Source organism: Lissotriton vulgaris, chromosome 1_1 (assembly GCF_964263255.1).
Source record: "Lissotriton vulgaris chromosome 1_1, aLisVul1.2, whole genome shotgun sequence".
NCBI classification, from domain to species: domain Eukaryota; kingdom Metazoa; phylum Chordata; class Amphibia; order Caudata; family Salamandridae; genus Lissotriton; species Lissotriton vulgaris.
The window spans coordinates 843,202,963-843,230,714 of record NC_141685.1 but is presented as its reverse complement, the minus strand read 5'-3'; the positions used below and the strand labels follow the sequence as shown (position 1 = coordinate 843,230,714).

The 27,752-nt window shown below is 41.6% G+C and overlaps 1 protein-coding gene across 4 annotated transcripts in view; it reads right to left on the bottom strand.

The window, feature by feature from the left end:
- The window catches only part of PTPRC (protein tyrosine phosphatase receptor type C), a 644,370-nt gene that overhangs the window by 22,559 nt on the left and 594,059 nt on the right, over positions 1-27,752 (bottom strand). For all 4 annotated transcript variants that reach the window (XM_086957682.1, XM_086957664.1, XM_086957674.1 and 1 more), the window contains 4 exons: positions 22,909-23,044; positions 18,044-18,193; positions 11,995-12,085; positions 113-246 (listed from right to left, as the gene is read on the bottom strand). In XM_086957682.1, the coding sequence (XP_086813808.1) occupies positions 113-246; positions 11,995-12,085; positions 18,044-18,193; positions 22,909-23,044 (511 nt within the window). The remainder of the gene's footprint in view (positions 1-112; positions 247-11,994; positions 12,086-18,043; positions 18,194-22,908; positions 23,045-27,752) is intronic.

Below are 27,752 nucleotides of genomic sequence, written 5' to 3'. Positions count from 1 at the left end.
TTTGAAATAACTTTCCTCTCAATGTGTCATCAGATTGAACATGGTGAGAAAATAAAGTAGATAAATCATTTATATGTTTTCCCAATGATTTACAACATTTCATTATACTTACACTTATGAATGATGCATTGATGTATTTGGTAAAGTCTTCATATTCATGCTCATCATCTGTGGAATCATCAGAATCGTCCGCATCTTCTGTGCTATTGTCATCATCTCGCCTTATCCCTACTCTGTTAAATTCATCTACAGGAGTGAATAGCATGTTGTAAAATTATTTTAAGAAAAAAATAATATTTTAAGAATTTCAATTCTGGTAAACTTTGTCTGGTGGGTATTGAGGGCATTGGGCACATTTTTAAAATGAACATTTCATCAGTTTGCAAGGGGGGGGTGAATATGTTATGTTTACATTGTAAATATACTCACTATGTCTTTTTGCACCCCCATTCAAGAGTTTGTACCAAATATGATGCTCTGAATTAGCCCTGATTTATTGTGCTGGTAAACCGCTTTGTGCCATATTCATGAAATGTAACATCAAAGATGTTTTAGATTCACAAAGGTTACTGAACACAACCTAACATTGATTACTAATTCCTTAATGGGTACATTTAGAAGTTGGTAGTGATATATATTACAGCTTACAATCGCCCACACAACCGTCTGGAGGAATGTGCATGACAAGATAAGGCAAAGAAGAGCGATGTATACTTTTAGAAGTGACTACCATCTTGAGTAAATGGCTGATCAAGATCACTAAACTCATGGCCGTGGAAAGGCTATTTATGGGAGATGAAGGCGTCTTATAGTAGGCCTACTCCAACTTGGCAGTTGGGAAACCTCATAGCTTTTAAAAAGAAAATAAACTCTATTGTATGTGCCTAGATTGTTCTGGCTTGGTGGTGATGGATTACACGTTCAGTTGTCCTTATGGTTTAGACATGCATTATGAAAAGTTCATGATGATGATGATGACAGCATGGATCTTCAAACATTTTGCGCTGGGTTAGTGACACTAACCAGCAAAAAATGTTTTTTTACCAATTTACTTTCCAGCGCAAACTTGTTTTGCGTTTGAAAGTTTCCTATAAGTAACACAAAGCAGCGCAAAACATTGCTTTACTTTACTTAGCACCAAGGGGACATTACATGGGTGGTACATGGTAGTTTCCATGCTACCATCCATTCCTTTTGACGCAAAATCCTATTTACAAACAATTATAGACAGGGTTTAGAGCCAAAAGTTAACGCCATCTTAAAGGAGGCATTAAGAGGAGAAAAGTTTACATTTCTCCTTCCTTTTCATACTTTGCACGTGTGCTGCACTCTGCAGCAAACATCAAAGTGGGAAAAGTGGTTGCACTTCTCTAGGCATAGTATTTTGTACATGAAGGGTACCCTTACTGTACAAAACCTATGCTAGACTCAGGCACACACCTTAGCGCTATGATGCTAAGGCCTGTGCCTGGTGCATGGCAGCTGGAAACCTCGCTGATGCTAGGTAGAGGGGAGGAGAGCCAAATCTCTGTAGATATGAAACTCTCCCGCCTGTCACCCAACTCAGCGCAGCATTTTTTGACTGCTGCACTGCATTGTGTCACTTCTTTGAAAATCTGCCCATAGAAGTCTAAAGGTGCTGAATTGCAGTTCACTGTTACACATAGGGAAGAACTTCCTCAAGCTATTAAGTAAGTTCAGTGGTGTTAAGTATGCAAAACATTTAGTAGAACTATAGTATGCAAAGTAGAATGTAATGTGTATGGTTGGCCCATCTGATGACTGTGTAGTTGGTGATATACATGTAAAGAAGAATAGTATGTAACTGCCTTCACAGTTTTATGTTGGAACACTTTTGTAAAATTGTAATTCTGGCTGGGTCACCACATCATTTGACCCAGTAAAAAAAACTGCAAAGCATTTGTTTCCGAACAGCAAAGAAAAGAAATGCGCCTGGCAAAGTGAAAAGGGGGTGTTTGTGGGGAAGGGTGGGGCGAGGTGTGATTCAGGCACTTTAGGGAGAATTAAAATGTTTGCCTATCTGGGACTCCCCTCCCCTGAACAGTGGCCCAAGACATGACAACTCAACATAAAACGGCTCTTCCTGACTGCACCAGGTCTACGCTGGTTGACATGTCTGACAGTGAAGCAAGCTGAGGCTCTGCCATTCGAAACAAACAGTGGTGGCCCGTTCTAGTAAGCACGGAAGGCGTGTGCGGGGGGATTAAAGCGACAAACTACCGCATAGGGAATGTAAAATAAATAAATAAAACCACTTACCTTGCGTTCACCGCATCGCAGAGTTGGCGATTCGGTGAGCGCAAAGTATGTGGTTTTATTTATTTTACATTCCTTGTCCAGTCATTTGTCCCTTTCACCCCTCCCTCCCCCACACTGCCCCACCAAGCTTACCTGCACAAGCCGCACTGGAAACAAATCTATTTCCCTGACTCGAACTGAGGAAGGGAACCACCAGATGAGCAGAATGGGAAAGCTGATGATATACTGTAGATGTCCTATTCCTGCTCCCATGTGAATGAATTCCTAAGTCTTTTGTAATAAAATCCTGTAGTTTAAGTAAATGTTCAGGGCCAGAGCTTGTTAAAACTCTGATGAGGTCCTTCTCCTATCATAATATAAAATCACTGATCCTATTGTCTAGGGTCCTCACCATCTTTCTATGCGGGCTGATCTCTCCTCTGCATCTGGCAACTCTGAAATGCTTCAAATATGTTGTGGTCTTCACTCTTATCAAGATTTTTAAAACTATTAATTAACTTCACCTATTGATTCACGCCATTCTGTCGCTATTTGTAAGTGCTTTAAAAACAACGATTATTACCTCATTTCATAGAAGTCATTTTCACAGCTTGGGATGGGCGGAAGGCTCAGTTGGCCTCACTGGGAATTACAATTGATACATTTCAGAAGGGACTTTAGCAATAAGTATTTAACTCAATGAGTCATCTTGTCGGCATAGAGGAGTGGTATGGCTCACTGGTTAGAGGTGGCAGACCCGAGAGCAGAGGACCGCCCGGGACCAGGGTTCAATTCCCGACGCGGCAGGGTCGTGGACCAGGGTCAGCGGACTCGATAATTCTCATCTCGGTGCCTACTCTAACCAGGGATCACACTCGGCAACTCTGGGCATTAGCTTGCCTCATATCCACAACGGCCCCCCACATACGCCGGGGATGCCTGGTTTCACCTTGGAGATACCCAGTAGGGACCATCTCACAGGGAAAGCCAGGACGGGTTCCCCAGCGGTCTACTGCGCAGAGATACTCCTTCGGGAGTCGATTCTAGTGCATTACAAACCCACAATTAATTAAATTAATAGAAGCCTATGAATGACCCATTATAACATTCTTATCATTTCCTCCCATTCATTCATGAGCTGCCGGTGTTTATGCAGTTCATCTACTATCTCTCCTCTAACAGAGTACTCAACTCCCTTAAATGTAGAGTTCCTACTGTGTTTCCTTTGAGGCATTTCTCCACTGGTATTATGTTATACCGGAGTCATGCTGCCCACAGTGAAATCCTACTCAACAGCTCCCTGGTTATCTTTCATGATCACCCACGCAGCCATTTAAGCAACTCTGATCTTCACCATGGTTTACTGGCAAGCTGGGTATCCTCCTACCTAGGGAATTGCCCATTCTCCATTTCCTACTGTGCATTTTACTCTTCATTCACATTCCAGCAAATTAGAATTCCTATAGAATGCATTTTGGGACAACTATGATCTGATTTACAATTTCAATCAATCAATCATGGGCTTTATAAGCGCACTACTCACCCAGGAGGGTCTCAAGGCACAGGGGGGGGGGGGGGGTCAGCAGGTCCGAGTCAGTTGAAGAGCCAGGTCTTTAGAGCCATGTGTTCAGGAAGGAGGCATGTCAGAGGTCGGTGGGGAGCTCATTGCAGCTCTTGGCCGTGATGTAGGAGAAGGATCTTCTCTCTGCTCTGTGGATGCACAAGGTTTTGGCGAGACGAGGTTGGTGGAGCGGAGGTTTTGTTTGGGTATGTGGAGGGTGACTCTGTCATGGAGGTATTGGGGTGCGGTGTTGTGTAGGCATTTGTAGGCGTAGGTGAGTATTTTGAAGGTGACTCTTTCCTCGACAGGGAGCCAGTGGAGCTTTCGTAGGTGGTGGCTGATGGGTGTGTGTCAGGGGATCCCGAGGATGAGTCTGGCGGTGGTGTTCTGTATAGTCTGGAGCTTGCATAGCAGAGACTTGTTTATGCCGGCATAGAGGGCGTTTCCGTAGTCTAGCCTGCTGGTGATGAGGGCATGCGTGACTGTCTTCCTTGCCTCGGGGGGGAGATCCACTTGAATGTTTTACGGAGGATGCAGAAGGTGTTGAAGCAGCTGGAGGTGACGCTGTTGACCTGGCAATTCATTGAGAGGGAGGAGTCTGGTTCTTGCTTGTGCAATTTTTGCTCACCTCATGAGCCGAGATTTCAACCTTTCAACCCATCAATGTTGTTGTTATTCACTTTTTTCTCACAATGGTGACTGCTTATTCTGGAAGGTAAGAGGTCTTTTTTCTCCTCTATTGCTCACCACCTGTTCCTGCTTCCGGTGAGGTTTGCAAACCTGATGGGCAAACTTACAACGACCTGCGCCAACAAAACCTCAAAGCGCACGTTTATCAAAAATTCAAAGGTTTTCTCAGCATTGGCCCAGTTAGAAGCTTCTCAAGAACGTCCTGTTCTTATGTCGAAGCCGGCCATGGAACCCCTTCCTCAGCCTATCGGGAAGAATACAGTTAAGTAAAAAAGATCCCCCCTCACCATCTGCCTCTGCTTCTGCTCCTTCTGCATCTATTGACTTGTTGTTGGAAGAGATAAGGGCACTCCTCCCTTTTATGGAAGAGACTAATGCTAAATTACAGGTCCTAACCGACAATTGGACTCAAATGGAGGCACAGGTCGCATCTGTGGAGCACAGTGTATCTTCTCTTCAGGAATCCTCTACTAAGACTGCACATATGCATTCCCAGATCTCTTCTCTTCAAAAGCAGGTTGAAGACCTTGAGAACAGAAATAGACGCAATAATCTGCGAATCTACGGCCTTGCGGAAGGCTGCGAGGGGAGCGACCCTATTGCTTTCTTCAAGTCCTTTCTTCCTAAACTTCTACATCTTCCGGAGGATACCGTGCTCAATATACAAAGGGCTCATAGGCTCGGTCGAGTCCCTTCATCTACTTCTCCTTCGGTGAAGCCCAGGGAAGTCATCATGTATTTCCTACAATACACTGACCTTCTAAAGGTCCTTTCAGCTGCTGGAGCTTCTCCTCGCCTCACGTGGTCTGGATCCTCCTTGTTCTTTGCGCAGGATTATGCTAGAGCTACGGCCAATCGCTGCAAAGCCTTTCTGGACATGAGACCTGCACTTCGATCCATTGGTGCTCGTTATGGACTTTTCCATCCTTGTCTCTTTCGGGTCACATATAACAACAAGACCACGACCTACGAGGATCCTATATGGTTTCAGAGCTTCCTGAATTCATGTCAAGCAGCTAACATGGATACTTCTGGTCCCTCTTCTGCATTTCCTCCTTGACTTTTGTGACTAATGTTGTCTTTTTTCACTTACAGTCTAGTGCTATATGCATAGGTTTATGCACAGGTTTATTACTTTTTTTTTTTACAGTTACTTATGCCTTGTGTTTTTGCTTCCTTTTTTCATGTTGTTCCTGTTGTTCATAATGTTCATTGTTTATTCTCCCCTTTTATATGTATTGCCTTTATTGGTATGACCTTCGCGTAGTTTATCTGATTGTTTTTTTTTGTTTCTTCCCCTAACACTTTCCTCTTCTTTTTACAGATGATACATAATGTCTCGTGTTTTCCCAGCCGGGCGGTTCGCATGCCCTGACCATCTTGTCTCCTCCAGTTGGTTCTACCCCCCCGTCTTATACGTTTGGTTCCCCTTCCTGCTTGTGTTCCCTCACCTCCCCTACCTGTAAGTACATTTCCTTCCCTTATTGACATGTTCACTTTTGATCATATCCTTAACTCTTTTTCCCTTTTACCCTTTCTTCTTGTTCTCTTTTTCGAGGTGTCATTTTTTCTCTTCCTTCTTCAATCTCTCTTTGTTCATCCATTACCTACTTTATCATCTTCTTTGCTTCTTCTCCTTTCCTATTCATGTATTTTTCATACTTTTGTTGTTCGCTCCTACTGTAGTGGTTTCCCCTCTTTTCTGTTTTTTTAATGTCAGTGCGTATTGTTTCATGGAACGTTAAAGGTCTTAACTTTCCCATTAAGAGACAACGAATCCTTTCTCACCTTGCTAAATTGAATGTAGATTTCGCCTTTCTACAAGAGACTCATTTAACTGAAGCAGAATCTGTTAAGCTTAGAAGAGGTTGGGTGGGAGAGGTACATTTTGCTCCTGGGGATGGTAAGCGAAATGGGGTCGCTATTCTTATTCGTAAGTCTCTTACTTACTCCATTTAAAAACTGACTCGGACTCTGATGGTAGATGGTCATTTGTCAAGCTTTCCTTGAGGGGTGTTCCACTCTCCCTTCTTAATATTTATGCCCCCACAGGTGGTCATCCGAATTTTTGGCATGAGATGGCTACTCGCATCACTGGTCTCGTAGATGATCATTTTATTTTAGCGGGGGATGGTAATCAGCCTCTCGACCCTTTCTTAGATCGAAATTCCAAGACCTCCTTTATCCCAAACAAGCCCCATAAACTCTTCACTCACGCTATTTCACAGCATAAACTTATTGATGCCTGGTGTTTATGCAACCCAACGACCAAACAGTTTACCTTTTATTCTCCCTCCCACCACTCCCAATCACGTATCGATTATATTTTTGTATCCCACCATCTCGCACAATCCCTTACTCATGCAGAAATTGGTCCTATTCTTTTATCTGACCATGCTCCTGTCCATATTAATATTGATATCCTACCCAAAGTCACTGGACCAAAGAGATGGCGTTTCAATAACTCCCTACTTTTAGATTCCAAATTTTCCATCTCTTTTATTGACTTTTTCAATGAATATTTTACTTTTAATGTCACTTCTTCTATTCCTACCCACACAATTTGGGATGCTTTCAAGGCCACGGCTAGGGATTTCATCATCCGTTTTGTGTCTGCGAAACGGAGGATTGCACGTAAATATACCAGTGACCTACTTCGCAAGATCAAGAGTTTGGAACACTGCTACTATACCTCTCATTCAAAGGAAAGTTTGACAGCGCTTATTGATGCTAAGTTGAAATTTTAGAAGAAATCTACAGAGGATGCTTCTCTTTACTTGTTGAAATCTAGTTCCAAATTTTATGGTGGGAAAAATAAAGCAGGGAAAATTCTAGCTAAATATTTAAAAATTAAGCATAACAAGCTCAATAATGAATCTGTATTTGATGAAAATGATGTCCCTAGACATAAAGACACTGATATTCTTGATGAATTTTCTCATTTCTACTCAACCCTCTATTCTTCTGAAACTCATCCTACTTCTCAATCTCTCTCTGATTTTTTCTCTACCATTCGTCAACCAGACCATTTCCCCATTGACTTAACCTCTTTGGAATTGGATGTCTCCCAGCAGGAGTTACTCTCTGCTCTCAATTCCCTCAAAAAAGATAAAGCTCCGGGACCTGATGGTTTTACTGTTGAGTTTTATCTTCATTTTTCCAAATTGTTAATTCCCAAGTTACACTCTCTTATTGACTCCTTTGTTACCCTGGGTGGCTCTTCAGGTACCTTTGCTGATGCTCACATTTGTATTATTCCTAAGGAAGGCAAAGATTCTCGATATTGTAAAAATTATAGACCAATTTCCCTTGTCAACATTGACTATAAGATCTATGCCAAATCTCTCGCAGCCCGATTAGACTCCTTTTTACCTGATTTACTTGGTCCCGAGCAATCTGGTTTTGTTAAGGGCCGTTTTATTACTGATAACACCAGGCTTCTATTTAATGTTCTGTCCAAATCTTCATGCTTTCCAGATTCCCTAGCAGCTATTGCCCTGGACGCAGAGAAAGCGTTTGACAGGGTAGAATGGACCTATCTTTTCTCTGCCCTTAAATGGTTTGGTTTTGGTCCCAAATTTGTGTCATTAATTTCCCTTCTTTATTCCAATACCAGAGCAGCAGTTTGTGCAAATGGTCTGGTTTCCTCCTTCTTTGACTTGGGCAGGGGCGTTCGACAAGGCTGCCCTTTATCCCCTTTTCTCTTTAATTTAGCTTTGGAACCTTTCCTTTCCAAACTTAGACAAAACCCTGACATTCACGGCTTTCACACTTCACAATCTCACATTAAGCTTGCTGCTTACGCTGATGATATTTTGCTTTTTAGCTCCAATCCCACTGTTTCTATCCCCTCCTTTCTTTCTGAAGTTCGTGAATATTCGTTGATTTCTGGATATAAGCTGAACAATGATAAATGCGAAATTTTACCCCTCACTAAATATACCTTCAAACCTGATTTTGCTGAGTCCAATTTCACCTGGAGCTCTTCTCATATCAAATATTTAGGTATGCACGTCACTCCCTCCATCACGGATACGGTTTCACTCTGCCTCAACAATTGTATCCAGAAGTTGACTGATCTCACTACCAAATGGCACCCACTCTATCTTTCCTGGTGGGGACGCCTTGATACTATTAAAATGATGCTATCCCCTATTGTTTTGCACACCATTTCCAATATTCCTGTCTCCATTCCCATGAAGTTCTTTAGGAAGATTAACTCTATTCTTACCTCTTTTCTCTGGTCAGGCAAAAAACCCCGAATGTCTCTTCTCAGATTGACACGTCCTAAATCTGAAGGAGGTGTCAATTTTCCTGATTTTCCTTCCTATCACAAGGCTTTTCTTTTATGCCAGGCTTCCTTCTGGCTGCGAAACTCTGATGAACCTTGTCCTCTTTGGGTTACTGTAGAACGTCTCTCTCTTTCTCCTTTTACTTTTGCTGAATTTCTATCTTTTTTTCGCAAACCGCAGATACCATCCATCTCCATTCATAAATTCACAGTCAAGCTACTCTTAGCCTCCTCCCTAGCCCCCCCTTCCTCTGTTGCTGATTTTTTATCCTCTACTATCTGGCACAATAACAATATCCTTATTAACGGCAAACCTTTCTATTGGAAATCCTGGCGACAAAAGGGTTTAATCTGGGTTTCTCAACTTTTCTCTCACTCCACCTTTTTATCTTTTCCCTTGCTGCCCCTCTCTTTTGATTTATCTGCTTCCTTTGCTCGTAACTATCTTATACTAAAAGAAGCGATCATGCCCACTTATACCCAGATTCTGCACTCTCACAATCTCTCTTCGTCTCCTACTCCTGCTTCACAACTTCACTCTTTTCTGGCTGTTCATTTCAAGGATTCCCTTATTTACGCATTCCTTCGCTCCACGCCTTTGCCTCGCCCAAAATCTAAAGTAGAGGAGCAATGGGAAAGTGACTTTGCTACTTCTTGGCCTACTTCATTCTGGGACAAGTTATGGGTTAAAATCCGCAAATCCTCCAGATCTGCCACTTTAACTCAAACTCTATTTTTCATTTATAACAGACTCCTTTTTACACCACATCTGCTTCACAACAGATTTTCCTCTGTTCCTGACCTCTGTTGGTCTTGCTCTACTTCCACTGCTACTTTGTTCCACATGCTTTTCTCCTGCACGGTCATTCATGACTTCTGGAAGCGAATTTGGACCCAAATTAATGACATTTTTCACACCCAAATCCCTTTTACTTTTATCCACATTTTTCTTGGTAGTCTCTCCCCGTGCTGGGACCATGTTACTTTTGATGTACGAATTATTGATTTATTGATAGCGGTCACATTCCAACAAATCACTGCTAATTGGAAAGATTTTACGAAGATATCGATTAACCCCTTGCATGCTGATGACGAACCCCAGCCGTCATGCACTACGGTGCTCGTGTGCTGATGACGGCTGGGGTTCGTCATGGCCCGCCCCTGTTCATTTGTTTACAGCACAGGGGCGGAAACGGGCCAGCAGTGAAGGGGTTAAAGCATGGTGGTATAATGTTTGTCATAATCATAGGTTGGATACTGCCTTTGTTTTTCCTCCTCAGATGGCAATGAAGCGCACTATTTTATGGCTCCCTATAACAGCATACCTTGATGCCTCTGCTAAAAATTCATTTCATTTGTCACCTACTCAGCAAGAAGTCCCCAAACCTCCTTGATTGACCTTATAGTTCCTAATTATTTTCATGTATAACAGATTTCACTATTGTATTCCTTTTCTCTTTTCCAATGTATGCTTTCACCTGATCTCCAAACTCAATGTACTTTTTGTTTGGCCATTTATGCAATGTTTCTCTAGCTTATTTCGCTTCTTTTCTGTATCACTTGTTCTATTGTATTGACACCTCTTTTTGCTCAATAAACTTATTTTGAACTTAAAAAGAAGCCAAAATAGCCACGTTGTGGTCTTGGCACTCTTGAAGTTAGGGATTTACCAAATTCTGGAAGAAGAAGAGTGTGGGTGTAGTGTCTAATATGAAAACAAATGCGTGCAAGGGCTCAAAGTTGATCTGAGGAGCCAGCAACTGGTGATGCTAGTGCTGGTTGGAGAACATCAGGGGCATCTAGAATTCATTCCTCTTCTTGTTTTTTTCTTCTGCCACATTAGATTTCCTGTTTCTTTAGCTCACTCTGCAGCTTTTTTCATCCCTGCTTTCTCCTTATGTCAGTTTTTCTATATTTCTCTTTATATTTTTTTCCTTTATCTACCTTTCTTTCTCTTTCACCGAGCAAAGGGCCAGATGTACGATGGCCAAAATAGTCTTGCATATTGCGAGTCTTTTGCAAGGCGCTATTTAGGATGTACAACAGTGTGTAACACACTGTTAGAGATTCCCAATGGGGTTGCTAATAGAGAGGATCATGAATATTAATGAGCAGCTCGCAATTTGCGACCCCATTGGGAATGGCAGGCCTTCCCAGGTATGGTGGCCTGCTGGGCTAAGCAGACCACCATGTCTGGGACTGCTTTTAAATAAAGCAGTTTTTTTAAAAAAACGCAACCCGTTTTCCTTTACGGAAAACGGGATGCATTTAAAAAAGAAAATATGAAACGTTTTTGTTTCGTTTTTTAAGGGCAGGCAGTGGACCCTGGGACCACTGCCTGCCCCTAAAAAATATTTTCCTCTGTGTTTGCAAAGAGGAAGGGGTCTCCTGGGGACCCCTTCCCTTTTGCGACCACTTTACCATCCTCTTGAAGAGGGTGATAATTTGCGAGTGTTTTGCACCCACAATTGCGGACACAAAACATTCTTACATAGGGTTGCGCTCGCTATTAGAAAAGGAACGCCCCTTCCTTCAAAGCGAGTCGCAAAAAAGTGTGACTCGCAAAATAGGGTTGGTACATTCCCCATTCTGTTTTTGCATGTGCAAACAGGTTCATAAACCTGTATGCGCATGCAAAAATGGTCGTACATTTGGCACAAAGTCTTATAATGAATAATAAATCCAGGTCTCCAAAGAAGAGTGCCAACCACCAGAAAACACTGACAACAATTAAGCATTTTGTGGGGAGTCTGGCAGCAGAGCAGTGACTGAATTGTTGAACAAGGAAGGGGCCTTCTGCAAGTGGCAGGCATGATTTTCAAAGTGAAGAGAATTTAAGGTCACTCAACTGTCCACGAATGGATGGAAGGCATGTCAGGAGTGATTGGTCAAACATGTTGTATAAAGATAGCATGCATATTAAATGTTACCATAAAAGGCCTTTGGTAATCATTGTCTTGGCTTTTTGGAATGAAAGGTGAGCCATATCTCTTTAGTTTCAAACAAGTGACCTGCAGCTCTCCGAGCATGTACGCTGCCCAGTCAGTTTTTCCCCCAGCAACAGTAGATATTATAATGGAAATATCTTATTTCGGTCAAATTTACATTTCGGTAAGTATATTTCACCTCAAACGAAAATATCAGAAAATAAAGCTGACCTCCACTCATTACAAAGCATTATAAATTTACTTACAGGGCACAACATGAGGACTCCAGTTTTTATCTTTATTTTCTGTTTTGCTTCCAACAGTCTGCGGCCGCCAGTTTTTGTATGTTGGTAATCTCTGTGGAAAGAACATGTTTTGTTACGGAGTAATCTTGAGCTGTTTGCACCTCTCTTTTCTGTTCTCCTTATCTCTCAACTTCCTGGTACGAATAGACATTCTGGGTCGTATTTACAAGCCACTTGCGCCAAACGTGCGTCACTTTTTCCCATATTAAAAGTGATGCATCAGGAGCGCATGGGGCTTGTAAATAAGCCCCTGTATTTCCTAGTTGAATACACTTTTTTTTTTTACAGAACATCATATTGGAAAGGCTCAAATATTATTAATAATAATACATTTTTCCTTATAAATAAAAACCTAATACCTCCATTTTTCACCAGTTTCTTTTTTTACAAATTTTTATTCAGTTTTATATATTGTACATGTTTCACAAAAGACATCGACTTATTACTAAAGCGTCTTTTTACAATCATACATTCTGTTCATTACCAGTTTTTAGTTTACTACTGAAATGCCTAATGTTTGATGTAATCTTACAGAACAGTCATTCTGCTGGTCATCTTGCCCTTAAACTGGCTTTTAATGTAGTATGCTACGAAAATCGATGTCGTTCTTTACACCACAATTGTCACTACTTCATTGGATGCCTCAAAGTTCATTCCATGATTATATTTTTTTCAAATTCTTTGGGGCATCGAATTCTGCATAATTCTCTTCCTCCAGTGACACACTCCAGCCCATGCTCTTACACTGCCTCCAGGGAGGGAACCGCCTGGTTCCCCATTGCTTTACTCTGCAGTGCCGGGTGCCATCAAAGACATACTACAGAAGCAAAGTTTACAATTCGGCATTATCATGACTTTTTAAACTACCAAATGCTACACACCGCTGTAGTTCAAAGCTCAATCCGATCCCTGTGCAATCCGACAAAGTATCTGATTCCAAAAATATTTGTATTTGAGGGCGCTCCTAAATGGTGTGAAAAAATGTCCTAACTCTTTTTACATCCCCCTACACATCTGTTATTACAATCTATCCCAAAACTCAGGGGCATATCATCAAGGGTCATATCGCCGCTTTTCTGGCTTTAAAAGCCAGAAAAGCAGCGATATTTACATCTCACTATTAACAAGCGCGAGCTAAGCCTTGTTAGCGCTAGTTTCCGTGAGTCTGCTCCCGTTTGTTTATGGTCCTGCATGCCATCGCTAATGACATGCAAAGTAGGCATTATGGAGCAAAACAACATGGAAATATTCGTTAACAAGGCTTCGAGGTATTTACAAGCCTGCAGCAGACCCGCTTAGCGACAAGAATCAACGCTGCTAAGCTCCCTTATTGCAGGATTTTAACACCTGCTTAAAAGTTGACTAAGCCATCCACATAATGGGAGGTGGATTGCAGGGCTAAGGTCACAGGGGCGTATCAGCAAGGATTTCATATCTCCCACAATTCATCTCTGATTTTCAAGCGATATTGGCACTTTTCGCCGCTATTGCTGGATTTCATATCGCCTCAGATATAAGCGTTGATAATAATGCGCTATCTTGGTGTTGAAATCCAGCGATAGCCTGCGATAAAAGAAATAGCGCTTAGCGCGCTTTGCGATTTTTATCGCTAGTTATTGTAAATATGCCCTTCAGTAATTGTTACCTCGTGGAATCTGTACATTGCAGTATCTTCAATTGGGCTTCAGTTAGGGTCGGACTGGCTAACTTTAAGTCAATCAAGCATCGCCCAACGGGCTGATCTGATTGGTCAGTGTGGGCCATTTTATTTGGCTGTTTGTAGGTCTGTTTTATGGTCTGCTGGACTTATTTTTATTACTCATTTCCCTGATAGGGGGCAACGTCACCTCGGCCGCACTCTGGAGTATTTTTCAATAAGGTCAACCAAGTTCATAAATGTTCAAGATATGCTTTTTTATTTTTGTTCTTATTTTTTTACTTCATTCAATTCTTCATATGTATGCCCAATGCATTTCGGGGCTTGCCCTTCTTCAGGGGTCTTCTTTATCTATAATAAATTGAATACACAGCCAATCAACGTGTCATTCAATGTATATTATATTGTAAGCATATTCTTAGTATTTGTGCGTGCACGCAAAAATGGTCTTAATAGTAATGTGAATTAAACAAGTGCTTTGTACGAAACCAAATGATGTTCTACAAAGCTTGATGGTACATGACAGTTCTCTTTCAAGGTGTATGGTGTACGCAAATACACAGGAAAGGTTTTTTATGTGGTTTAAAAAATGTAAGATCAAAGTCAATTTCGTAACTGAGTAAACGGAGCATGCTACGTGTTGCTGGAAAAGTGTCAAGAACCGAACGTGCCAAACCCCCGAAAGTGACTGAAAAAAAGGAGACGCTTACTATTTGAATTAAATTTACTAGTTTGTCCTTAATCAGTGCACAAGAATTTATAGCAACACGTACTTGGACCTGAAAACATAAGTGATATCGAAGGTTACCCTTGGTTCAAATGCGTGACAAACTCGTACATGCAAAAATCTTACACAAAAGATGTTCGTATGGTAAACAGGTTCTGTGCCGTTCGGTGCCGTTTTACCAACTGTAGTGACTAAAAGAAAGAGGTTCTTAGAAGCCGATCTCTGGCAATTAATCTCTCATAAGTTAGTATGTGCCCGTACCAGATCCGTTGCAAAAAAAAAAAGAACTGACGCTCACTTATGGATGATGTTGAAGCGCCATCACTTTCAGAAACAGGGAACCCGTTGCTTGAATATGTCATCCTACGTCAATGTGATGTTAATGGAACTAGACAAAATACTTAAGCCTTGCTCTAACAAGCTGGCAGAAAACGTACGATTAGCGAAGTCGCAAATTAAATGCTAATTGAATGCAAAAACTGGAAAGGTCAAACATGGAATGTACGCCAAAAAAAATTAAAAAAGTAAAGGAGTGAAAGGAAAAAAGTGCGCGAAGAGAGTAAACAAACGCTAACCTTAAAGAGACATGACGTGTGCAACACGTAACCAAGATCATTGGTGGAGAGGTGAAAAAGTGTGACTGAGAGTACCTAATAGCTCAAGGCAAAGGGAAAAACGTCAGTGCAAAAAGTAGGATGCCGTTATTTGCTAAAGACACAATGAATCAGAGTGATATGTCATAGGATATGACTTGTCACGATAACAAACGTTCGTCTTTGTGCAAACTGGGTGCTAAAAACAACTTCTGAACAGTTCAAAGAAAAAACTTTCACAATCTTAAATTATAGAATGCACTTCATCAATGCAGCATCTAAACTCATGTAGATTCGTGGTAAATAGATACATCAAAACTTAGGTTGAAACAGTGTTACATGTTCAATGGGGATAAAAGAATGCTTATACATGGTTAGAGAAAACAGTGTAAGTCCACACGCTCGTTGAGTCCTTTTGGATGAACGGTATTGAGAAGATTAATCCAGTGAACTTCTCTGCGCAGTAAATATTGAGTATTTTCACTTGTTCCAATACTAGGAAGCGTAACTGACTGGGATTGTGGTTATAAGTGTTGCAGTGGCCAGCCAATGGAGATTTGGAATTTTTTGTGCGAACATTGCTTTTATGTTCGATGAGGCGGGTTTTTATTTTCTGCTCCGTTTTGCCCACATAGGCCAATCCACAAGGGCATTTAATCATGTAGATTAGGTTGCTACTGTCACAAGTTGCTGTGACTTTCAATTTGATGGGTGTTCCTTTGTGAGGATGCATGATTTGGGTTCCTTTTATTATTGCTTTGCAGTCGCCACAATTGTGGCATGGTAATGTCCCTTTGTATGACTGCATTTTCGTGTCATCTGCCCGGTTGAGAATTTCTTTACTATTCCTTGTGCGCACAAATAAATCACCTTTCTCGTGAGTTTGCGCACACCATACACCTTGAAAGAGAACTGTCACGTACCATCAAACTATGTAGAACATCATTTGGTTTCTCACGAAGCACTTGTTTAATTCACATTAGTATTGAGACCATTTTTGGGTGCACGCACAAATGCTGGGAATATGCTTGCAATATAATATACATTGAATGACACGTTGATTGGCTGTGTATTCTACTTATTATAGATAAAGAAGACCCCTGAAGAAGGGCAAGGCCCGAAATGCATTGGGCATACAAGGAATAATATGATGAAAGTAATCATAATTATGAAGAATTGAATGGAGTAAACAAATAAGAACAAAAATAAAAAAGCATATCTTAAACATTTATGAACTTGGTTGACTTTATTGAAAAATACTCCAAAGTGCGGCCGAGGTGACGTGGCTCACTGTTGGGATAACGCATCTACAGAGTTACTCATTACCCTCAAACTAAGGAGGGTCCACCTAACCGCACCTACCCACACTGTTACTCGGATCTACAGTACCAACCGACTTAAGGAGTGCGATTGTTCATTCAAATCTGAAGTATAATCATTTCCCTGATAAACATATTACCACAAACATTATCTTTACAAGCTCACATCCATGTAGTCTTCTATACCTTCCAAAACACTTATACAGTATGTCTTAATCAAGCTCAAAACTGCCCATTTGCAAACATAGGCCACTTTTTCAGCTTTCTAAATTATGAATTGGGGATGCCCTTATTTCAGTGCCCCTTATCTTCTGTTCTAGTCCAACCCTACTTCATTTGAACTGGTCGCCACTTCACTGGGGTGACCACATGCTTCTATCAATCCTTGTCACAGGATATGCCATAATTGTTATAGACTTTGTTAAGCCACATCCTGTGTCAAATAGCGTGGGACAGGGTTTTGTATGGTGTGACCATGCATCAAAAATAGTAGGAAAGGGACTTACATTGTGAACTTTCTGACAAATGCACCAAGAAAGGCTTTTACATTGTCAACTGCATCTTAAACACCAGATGAACGGGCTTTATACTGTTTATCACTGAGAGACCTTATTACACACATGTAGGGACAAGTGTAGAAAGAAAAGTCTGGTTTTGTAATGTTATGTTTAATATTTAGTTGTGTCTGAATTAAAGTGTTTTTCTTTACAAAACTAAAATCATTGATTTGAAATTGATTCATTATGTGTTATAACAGGTGTTGCGGAGTTCTGATTTTCTAACCCACACCACTTTCCTAAGTGGACCTTGCAACTACACTGCCGCACTACGCTGACTGCTAACATTGTATGCTCTGTGCTTTAGTTGAGTCACATTGGAAAGTGGCAACAAGCATTCAACAGTCCAACCACCGAATTAGGATTTGACTGCTTTGCTGATGCTCAGAAAGGTGCCCTTTAACATTGCAGCTTGTGTTGCGGCCCATATAAAGAGGCACCGCACAAGCCGCTATGTAAACAGGCACTTTGTGCACATCTATGCACCGTGTGCCAGGCACACAAAGTGCATGGATGTGTGGGGGGCACTACATGTGCCCTGAGGGTCAATTTACAGTGAGCCACAGGGGACAGGGGCCCTGCTTGGGGCCCCAGAGTCCCTTTTTTTTGGCTGCCTTTTCATGGCAGTAAGATTGCCATGAAATGGCAGTCAAAAAGGGACACCGTGATCCCTACGGCGGTGCCTGCGCAGGCACCGTCCCCATGGTAGTGATAAGATTTTCACCGCCACCCCAGCAGGATCTTGGTTCCTGTCGGAGGCAGCAGCCTTTCCCCTTGACCACTTCAGGTTGACCACCTGCATTGAAATGCAGCATTTAGACAATGGCCTGTCTGTCAGGCAGACTGCCACTGACGGCATACCAGTGGCAGTCCGTCCAACATTTTACTGATGCCCATAGTTATTACCAACTGCGCCAGAAGAAACCATTATCTACATCCCCCAGCATGTCATGCTGTGGCACTGCATGCACCAACAGCAGCTGAGAACATGCACACTTGTAGATTTTAAATATAACTACATGTTAGAGTAGGTGACAACACAGGTATTTTCTGTGAAAAATACCATATTAAACATCCAGCCATCCAAGCAGGCATTTGTCTCTTTTATGAACACACTTACCTGGTAAATGATAAAAGCATGATAACATAGACAATACCTGGAATTCGGCCTCTAGTGTGGATGGCTCAGAAAGAGGATCTTTTTTCTTCAAGTTTGTCAGGGACATGGCTAATTCTGGAACACTGATTTCAGTATCACCAAACAGACAATACTCTACTAGAGCATGGTGGATCAGGATGTACTGGGCCTAGAATTCAAAAAGAAAAATAGGTGAATAAGGGTGTGAAGAAGACTTTAAGCATAAATAATGGATCAATGATTATAAAGATGTTCATATGTAAAACAAATTCTGGCCTCCTAGCCCACATGTCCCTTGTGCTGTAGCTCTCCTTTTTAAATTTTAAATTGGGTGGATGGCAATAAGAATTGATTGACTGGGCAATTCCTTAATTTGTTTTGCAAATTGGGGTGAAAATCTCCCAAATCTGCGCTTTTGTCACGGTTTATAAACTTTTAAACATGCTCAGTTTATTCTTTTCCCCAATGGATTGTATTTATACAAACCCATTTATTTAGTATTTTACATTGTCTCTTGGTTCGGGGTGGGTCGCAGTAAACGGCATAAATAATTTGAAAACGATACCTAACTTGTTTGCCTTTGAGTGGATTAAACTTGCCAATTCCTAAACACCATTGTTCAATTTAAAAATGTATAAAAATTGATATTTTCTTTAGAAATAGTTTTTAGTATATGTGAGAAAATACATTCTAAATTTGTTAGGAGAATGCTTCGTCAACTTAATTAGACAATGCCTTGCTGGGTTACAACGCTGTTCACTAATAAAACCTTGCTCAATTACTGGTAGCTATGGCACAAACAGTAGCCTTTTCTCTGGAAAAATGCATATTAGTTTCAAACTATGCAGAAGAATGTTAAATTCAAGGAGTAATACAATAAAATATGAAGTCCAATATACAAACATTAGAAGAAATCAACAGGCAAAATGAAACACAAAGTTATAAAAGTCAGTTAAGGGAACCACAGATATAATTTGTTTTTAAGTTTTACGTCAGAAAATGACTGTAGAAGCAATGGTATTATAAACCTTAAATATTAATAGTGTTATTTTTTTGGGGCAATAATTCTTTATAGATCATTTTTGTTAGTTCTACAAAACATATTCAATAAAGTTTGTTTATCAACAAATATTAACAATGAAGTGTATCTAGTAAGCAGAGTTGAGACATGTTTAAGGTTCACAAAAAGTACCAAGATATAAAAGGAGTGTTTGTGGTAAAGTAAATGAAATGATTTACAAGTTAGCATATAGAGTCATATTTTCTTTGAACATATAATGAGCAATGAAAACAATACATTTGAAAACAGCAGGCAACATAAAGATAAACTCCAACTGAAAGTACCCCTCATGACCCCTAGTGCAACAATCACCTTAGTGCAATTGTCTTCCCCACAACTTCTTGAGCCCTTGCAATATATGTATGTATGTATGTATGTATGTATAGGCATTTATATAGCGCACTACTTACCCGGAGGGTCCCAAGGCGCTTCGACCGCTGCGAAACCCTTCCTGGCTTCCCTGAGAGATGGTCCCTTACTGGGTATCTCCAGGGTGAGACCAGGCATCCCCGGCGGTCTGGTGGGGCCGTTAGTGAAGATGAGGCAAGCTAATGCCCAGAGTTGCCGAGTGTGATCGCTGATCAGAGTGGGCACCGAGGCGAGAGAATTATCGAGTCCGCTGACCCTGGTCCAGAAACCTGCCGCGCCGGGAATCGAACACTGGTCCCGGGCCGTCCTCTGCTCTCGGGTCTGCCGCCTCTAACCAGTGAGCCACACTACTTCTAATATAGAATCACCCTGTGCATTATTCTTGGCTTTCTATGATAGATTTGTGTGTTCCTTCCATTCATCTTCCCCATTACCATAAATAAATAGCCTTCTAGGAAAATCCCTTCAGGGATTGTTCTAGTGTCATTGATAGAATAGTCTGTAAGACTGATGATAACTCAAAGTTGAAGTGTCCTTCAAACATGGGCCAGGCTTATTTATAAATTATAATTACATGGAGTCAAAGACATTAATCGGTATTATCTTGCTCGCTGATCAGATATGATGTCCATGGCTACTCAATCTGTATATTTGGTCATTTACTGTGTAGATGACTATCTCCATGAAGCTAGCCAGCTCATCTCTGACATTCATTCCGCAAGTGTTTGTATAGATAAAGTTTGCCAGTGTGGTAAAATACATAGATTGGCTGTTGCAAGTGCAGGTGCTAGCCATCTGCTTCTACACACTGAAACTACTTACATCAGGTAATATCTTACAGTAGCGCTAGAGGGGCTGATGATGTATGTGTGAGTGTAACATATTGTCTAGTTGGTGCCAGACATCAGTCCAATAGATTTGGAAAGTGGAGCAATGCCAGAGAAAACGTAAACTGTCACATCTAGGTTCTTTACACCTCCAACATTCATTGTGGAATGATAAAATAGAGGAACTTCAATCTCACTTTCCTTATATATTTGTTGTATAATGTTAATATATTGAACCAATCTTTTGTGGAGTATTTTCACCTCAGTAGTCCTTGCTGTTGTAAGGAGGAGAAAATGTGAATAAACCTTAGTAGACTATTTAGGCCAGATATTACTCCCTTGTAATTTCCCCATGTTTTCGTTAAGATTTAATGGATAACATGTGTAACGTCACACTCCGTGTGCCACGTTTATTAGATAAACAATGGGCAGGCTGTCTGTATTGCAATATATACTTGGCATCTAAAGTAGACTAATCTTTAGTTTTTGGAATGTTTTCAATCCTTGTTCATAGTAAAGTGCCACAGATGGGTTCGCCTGTACATTAACATTTATTCTTGGTGTTTCCTCAGTGAGTAGCTCCACACCTAAAAGTCAGTTTTAGCCCTATTGAAAGTGTACGCAGGAGAGGACTCTAGCATCAAAGACTACTGAGCGGAAAAATGATCAGAAAAGCATTCATGATTCTTAGATGATGGCAGCGCATTGTCGGATTCAGTTATAGACCAGGCTCGTAAGCTCAAACGCTTTTATCTTTCCTGGTAGTCTTATGATGGGTTCCTGTCTCAGCTGCAAAGGTGGAGTAGACCTCTCTGCTTTTGCTTCCACTTACAATAAAAAATCCTAAATTCACCCTTGGTCTCTCCCACAGCCCAGGACTTCCATGAAAGCATCCTGGTGTCCGGATCTCTTTCCAGCCAGTGCATCTATACAGTCCAATGCAGTCCACTTTCCACTGGACAACTGTTTTTCTCACCCATAATGGGCCCTTCTTCAGCCTTTTGTTTCCCTGAAGAAATACAAGACGTCAGCCAGCTGACCACACAAAAACGCTTTTCGGGCATATGTTCAGGTGCAGAGCGCGATATACTTTAGTCCTCTTCACAGGTACTTAGGGGCATATTATCAAGGGGGGCGATAGAAAATTATCACCGATTTAGCGGAAGTTTTCGTCCGCTAAGCAGCGATAATTCTATCACCCTATTAGCAAGCTGTCTCTAACAGCAGTTAGCGACAGCTTGTAGACAATAGCGAGCAGTTTGGGGCCCGCTTTGCATGTCAGCAATATTTATCGCTAATGACATGCAAAGTGGGCCTACCGAACCTGTTAGCGACTGAAAGCAGTCGCTAACATCGATTTCGCCTATTACCAACACAGGCGTAGCAATGGAAATATTCACGCTAAGCGGGAATATCTCCAAAAACTAACGCCTGCTCAGACCAGTTCTTAGCCATTATATCCAATGGGAGGTGGATATAATGGTTAAGACCCTGTTAGCCATAATGCGTGAATATCGCTGTATTCTCAGCGATAATCACAGATTTTGCCGCTATCGCCGGGAATTTTATCGCTTTTGAGATGAACGTTGCTAATAGCACGTTATCTCAGCGATAAAATCCGGTGATGGGCGGCGATAAAAAAGAAGAGAAGAGTCTCCCCCCCACCTCTGGGAACAGAGAGGAATGACTTAGAGCGATCACTGGTTCAAAAACCTCCTCCACGTAAGCCCTTATTGACATAGGCGTGCAAAAGCCTGGCCTCAGCTTTGACCCTATGTCTGCCAATGGGTGCCTGTCTCCTCCCAACTGCGGCATTCCCGGTTAGGTGGCATTGACTACTCCTCCTAGCCCCATGTCCCAGGAAGAAGCTCCGTTGTTCTACTAGCTTAGATGTTTTTCACTCCTCCTCAAACTCCACTTACACCATAGAAATTGATTTTGGATAATTAGTACAAAGAAACCTTTATTGAAGTTTTTAGCATTTTCCTGATCAGGACTACGAACAATACCATATAGTCAGCGTCAGGCATAAATGCCCCTTTTCCTTGTACAATAAAAACCCTTCTTGTCTATCTTAACAGTAAGAACGCATCTTTCTTAAGATTTAGTATGTCACACTTTTATATATTAAGCACCCAGCCCTGTGGGCTACAAATCGAGAATTACTTTTTTAATGGTTTCAGGTGTGGTTTCACACCCAGCAGAGCTCTTTCCTCTGCCAGGTATTAGTGCAGGACTTTAACCAACAGTCAGAGAGGCTACACTGATGCACCTGGAGCCATATTTCCCAGTCACACTGTAAAATACAATTAAATGAGTGCATTTCAATGTTACTGAAAAATGTAAAACAATTTTCCAAATTGGAATGCCACCCTTAATATGTTCATTGTAAATTGTTTTTAGAAAACTGAATAAACTTTGGAATTGAAAAACACAACATGCACACAACCAACAAGCTGGGCTGCGGAAAACGGGTAGTAATGCCAAGTGCTAAGCAAGCTAACATCAATAATATTCACCCTCAGGGCTCAGTATAACCTTCAGAATGAAGAAAGCATAAAATGAGATATTTAAAAAAATTAAAATAAACAATCCAAAAATGCATGCAATATGTGTCTGAGAACTTACCTCAACTTGAACCATGAGGCAGCGCTGCCGGCGCAAACTCACAACAAACCCATAAACATCGACTCTGTTCTCACTATCCAAACCCTCCATCATTGCATCAATCGATATATAAGTCCCTGTGCGCCCAACACCAGCACTGAAAACATTTAAAAGACAATCGAGTTAAAAGACACCAACCAATTTATAGTAAGTTGTTTTTAAACCACTATATTGCACTGGAAGATTTTCAAAGATTAATTACTAAGCTAAACGACCAGCAATCACTCACTTTGGGCTGGTAATTAAACAATGCATTGTAACAATTGATATTAAAGGGCGTCAATTTCTTTGCATAAGTGTCTCTTTCCAAAGCTGAAGATCTTTCTCTTTCACAGTAATGCAAACCCTAAGTGGCACCAACTCTATCGCTCTATAGAATAGGAGGCATTGATCACATGGTGACGAAAAGACGACATAGTGAACCACACATATCATGTAGGAGGACAAGAAGAAGCACCCCACACTGTGGACCATTCAGATGGTATATAAAATAAGCATAACGAAATCTAAAATAGACTTTGAATCAACTCCTGTATCCTTTCATTTTGGCGTACGGTGACAGGAGAAGTAATTTGTAAGGATAACCATACATACATCATTTTTAATTTGTGTGGATTTCACGGAACAAATTTATTGGTACATTTATTTTTCTTCTTTTTGATTTGCTTTATTTTTATTTTTATATTTCTCCTCGCACAGGATTTACTTTGCTTGGCTGACTTTGCATAACGACTTCTTGGCACCTAAGCCACAATACTAAAGAGAATTATGAATCATGATTCCAAAGATGTTGCCTTTTGCCAGCATCGATATTAATATTCCAGAAGGCTGAACGAGGTCAAAGCGACCCAGCCTTGCATGAGCTGTGTGATGGTGGTATGTAAACTGAGGAACAATGTTTGTCTTCAAACATCTTGGCTGGTCAAGACAACAGTGTAAGTTAGAGGGAAAACAGGGGGTGCACAATGGGCATTATCTACGAGACATGCATTTTTCTGGTACTCTTGTAAAAAAGGCGCTCTTCTTTTATCTGTAGATACTAGGGGCCTTATTTATGAAGGTCTTGCGCCACTTTTGCGTCACTTTTAAAATGGGAAAAAGTGACGCAAAAGTGGCGCAAGGCCTTCATAAATGAGGCCCTAGATTTTTAAAGGAAACGTACACTTTATTAATGATATAGCATCTAACACAGTCTAGCAATAGATGGTGCTAGATTCTGGAGCTGTTGTGTTTTCTTCTTTCCTCGAGGACACATTTGTTATGCTTACAAAAAGAAGGGATCAGAGGGTTCTTATATGAAGTTTTGGACCCGCACCCTAGAAAAGCCTCTCACGTGTTTTTTTTTTTTTTATAAACTCTTCAAACAATGTACGCTGATTGTAAGCAACTGATATCACAAATATATATGAATAAAACTTCTCCTTTACAACATTTACTTTTTTTATAGTATGCTTATTGAAGTGTCTCCCCTTCGCTTCCAGTTCCTTTCATTACAATATCATACTTTACTTGATTTCAAGTTCGACCCTTGACCTCAGTTGTGACATTTATATATGCTGGGTCTGTCATTAAAAAAAAGGATGCGCTGATCAACAATTTCCCTACAGTAACGCCAACAGGTTATTTGCCAGGACTCTCAGTTCCTCACGCTTCGCCTCGTCCCAAAAAATCAGTCATCAATTTGGATTGCAGGTCCTGTGGGGTCAATGCATCCATTCCAACTTCACGGATACTAATTTCCTCAGCCAAAGTCCACTCCAACGCATCTTTATTCCATTGGGGTACCCATCGGTGTCTTGGGCGTCTCACTTCTATTGCTATGTTGCGCTTGCCCAATACTAAGACCAGGAGCGCAAATTTCCACTGGACGTTTTTATTCTTGGATTTTGGTAGAATGCCCACCAGACATTGTCTAGCTGAGGTCTCCAAACATATCCCTGTCACCCTCCTCACCTTGGAAATAATCTCATCCTAATAGTGCTGTAGGATGCTACATGACTATGTAACATGATGAAAGGAAACCTCTGTCGCCGGCACCTATTGCAAATACCTGGCAGATGTGAGTACATTTCATGCAATTTAACTGGCATGAGGTTGGTGCAGTACAGAACGTTGAATTAAAGACTCCTTTGCTAGAGAACTCTTGCACAAGAGCACAAGCTATCTCCCACTCCAAATCTGCCAGTGTTGTCTAACCGCTAATGGTTGTCCCTTCTATCTTGTTTTAGAGATGGGTATACCTGTGAGACCACCCGTCGATTCTGACCCATCACCAGCAAATCCTCGAGGATAGCAAAAGTGTTCATAACTTTGCAGTAAGATGCCTCTAGCTGTACCAGTTAATTTGGCATATTGAAGGAACTGCAACTCACCAATCCCAAATGTCTCTCTGTTTTCCTCACAGATTATAAATTGGGCCACAGACATGTCCTACAATGTATTATGAATTGGTTGCAACCACCATATCTCCAGTGAGGGAGATCCTCTCAGAACTCTTTTTACCAAGCCTTCCCATACAGCGAAGTCTGCCGTAATGTGCCTCTGCCCCTCATGATCATGGTCGGTAGATGGCCACCGCAAGTGTGCAGCATAATAATCTTTACTCTCAATTATCTATCTCTTCCCACCACTGCAACTGTGCTGCTAAATAGTATAATTCTATATTGGGCAATCCCATCCACCTTCCTGTCTGTCTCTTTTAAGCACTTATAATTTCACTTTGCTTCTTTTACCTGCCCACACCAGCGAAATTAGGAGCTAACCAATTCTTTAAAGGTGGATTTCAGCAGTAGACAGAATGCATTCCCTAAAAAATAAAGGTACTTTGGGAGCATTGCCATCTGGGCAAGTGCTATTTGGCTCATGATAGACAGCAGCAGGAAATTCTAGAGGGGCATCTAATCCCTGAGTCCTCACAACACTCTGTCCATATTGTAATTGTATTGCTTCTCTCGCGTATCATCTGTCTTCCATCTAAGCTCCACTTGAGGAAGGTATTCCCGTGTCACCTCCTGTAAGGACCCCAGATGGAAAAACAGTGTTTTTTTCCTATTAATTAACGCTCAGTCCAGACCTATGCACGAATCTCACAATTTATCTCATCAACATAAGCAGTGATGTTCTTGGCTGCTGAAAGTACACTAGTAAGTCATCCACATATCGTGGCACTACGTGTACCACGTTCACAGTTACTAAGCCCCAGTCACTTAGTACTGTTCCTAGTCTGATGGCCAAGGGTTTGATTGCCTGGGCAAACAAAAAGGATGAAAGAGGACAACCCGATCTGGCTCCCCATCCCACATTCCATGGGACTGATGCAACATCTCTAGATCTCACCCTCAACACAGGATCCGTTTATAAAAGTTTATTCCACCTCTTAAAAGACCAGATCCACTCCCATGCATTGAATCACAGTAAACATATATTCTCAATTTAGTGTATCGAATGCTTTTTCAATATTGAGTGTCACCAAGACCCTGTCTATACTGGACCTTGTCCTTTCATCAGGGCCGGACTGGGAACCAAAACTGGCCCTGGCAAAGAGCTCGGTCGCCATCTCTGTGGAGTCTCTGCCTATGTGCTTTAGGGGTCAATTTATTTGTGGCATCCAGGTTCTCAGCTATTTTACATTTCATCTCTACTCATTCTTATTTCATTCCAGGGTCCGACATTTATTTTTCTGCAACTGGACCAATAGTGACTCAAGTCAGATCTGCTCCAGACTGAGCTGCTGGCTCACCCCGTGCATCTTTCCCAGACAGTCCCCCCAGACCACAACCTGCATTGCTTCCCACTCATTCGCTATTAATCCAGTGACTGCTCAGTTGCTTTCGAAATATGTACTAATCACTTCCTGAATCTCCAAGTTAAAAGTAGCATCTTGTAGAGCCTTGAGATTTAACAGCTACATAGGTATGCGTGGAGAGTCGTTACATTCAGCATATTCAAACACTAAGGACGAATGGTCAGAGATAAATCTGCCTAAATACTAATGTGACTGTATTTCTAAATGTCCAGTCTTTAACAACATTCAACCTAGGCTAACCTAGGCTTCTATGGCTGGAGAGACAGCATCCTTTTGCAAATAATGAAGAGGGAAGACAGCTCTTTATTGAGACAATTCTGGGTATCATTCCCTAATTTGCAGCCTTCTTTAGCTATGGGAATGTGCAGACACCTATGTGCACTCTGGTGGACAAACTGAGAAAACATACTTTTGGCACACTTTATGGTGCCTTTTTTGCGGTATCCCTCATGTGGGTTTAGGTGGTTGGAGGTGAAAGACATGCCCAGGGCCGGACTGGGAACCAAAACCGGCCCTGGCAAAGTGATCGGCCGCCCCCCCCCCCCCTCCCCACTCGGGGGGATGGAGGTGCCGCCGAGCGCTTTGCTAGGGCCGGTTTTCGGCCGATTTTGTTGCAGGGCCGATTTTTTAGCTATGCTGCAAAATCGTCCCTGTAACAAAATCGGCCCCCAGGAGCTCGAAACCAGCCCCCACCCTTGCGGCGCACCGGGGGAATGCCCGGTGCCCGCTATGGCCAGTCCGGGCCTGGACATGCCTCTAGACCTTGTTCCTGATAGCTGTACCTCAGGATTGCTGCCATGAGGGTCCTTATCTGAGACAGACGTGGTGAGGCTTGGCCATGGGTGTAATGATCAATGGGGAGAGGATGGGTCGTAACAGTCAGATCTGAAAACCTTTGAACTGGGGAGCCAGGTTTGAGTCTTAGCATCGGCTCAACATCCTGTGATTCTGGCCAAATCACTTTGGGGCCTATTTACAAGTTGGTTTGCATAGCACTTGC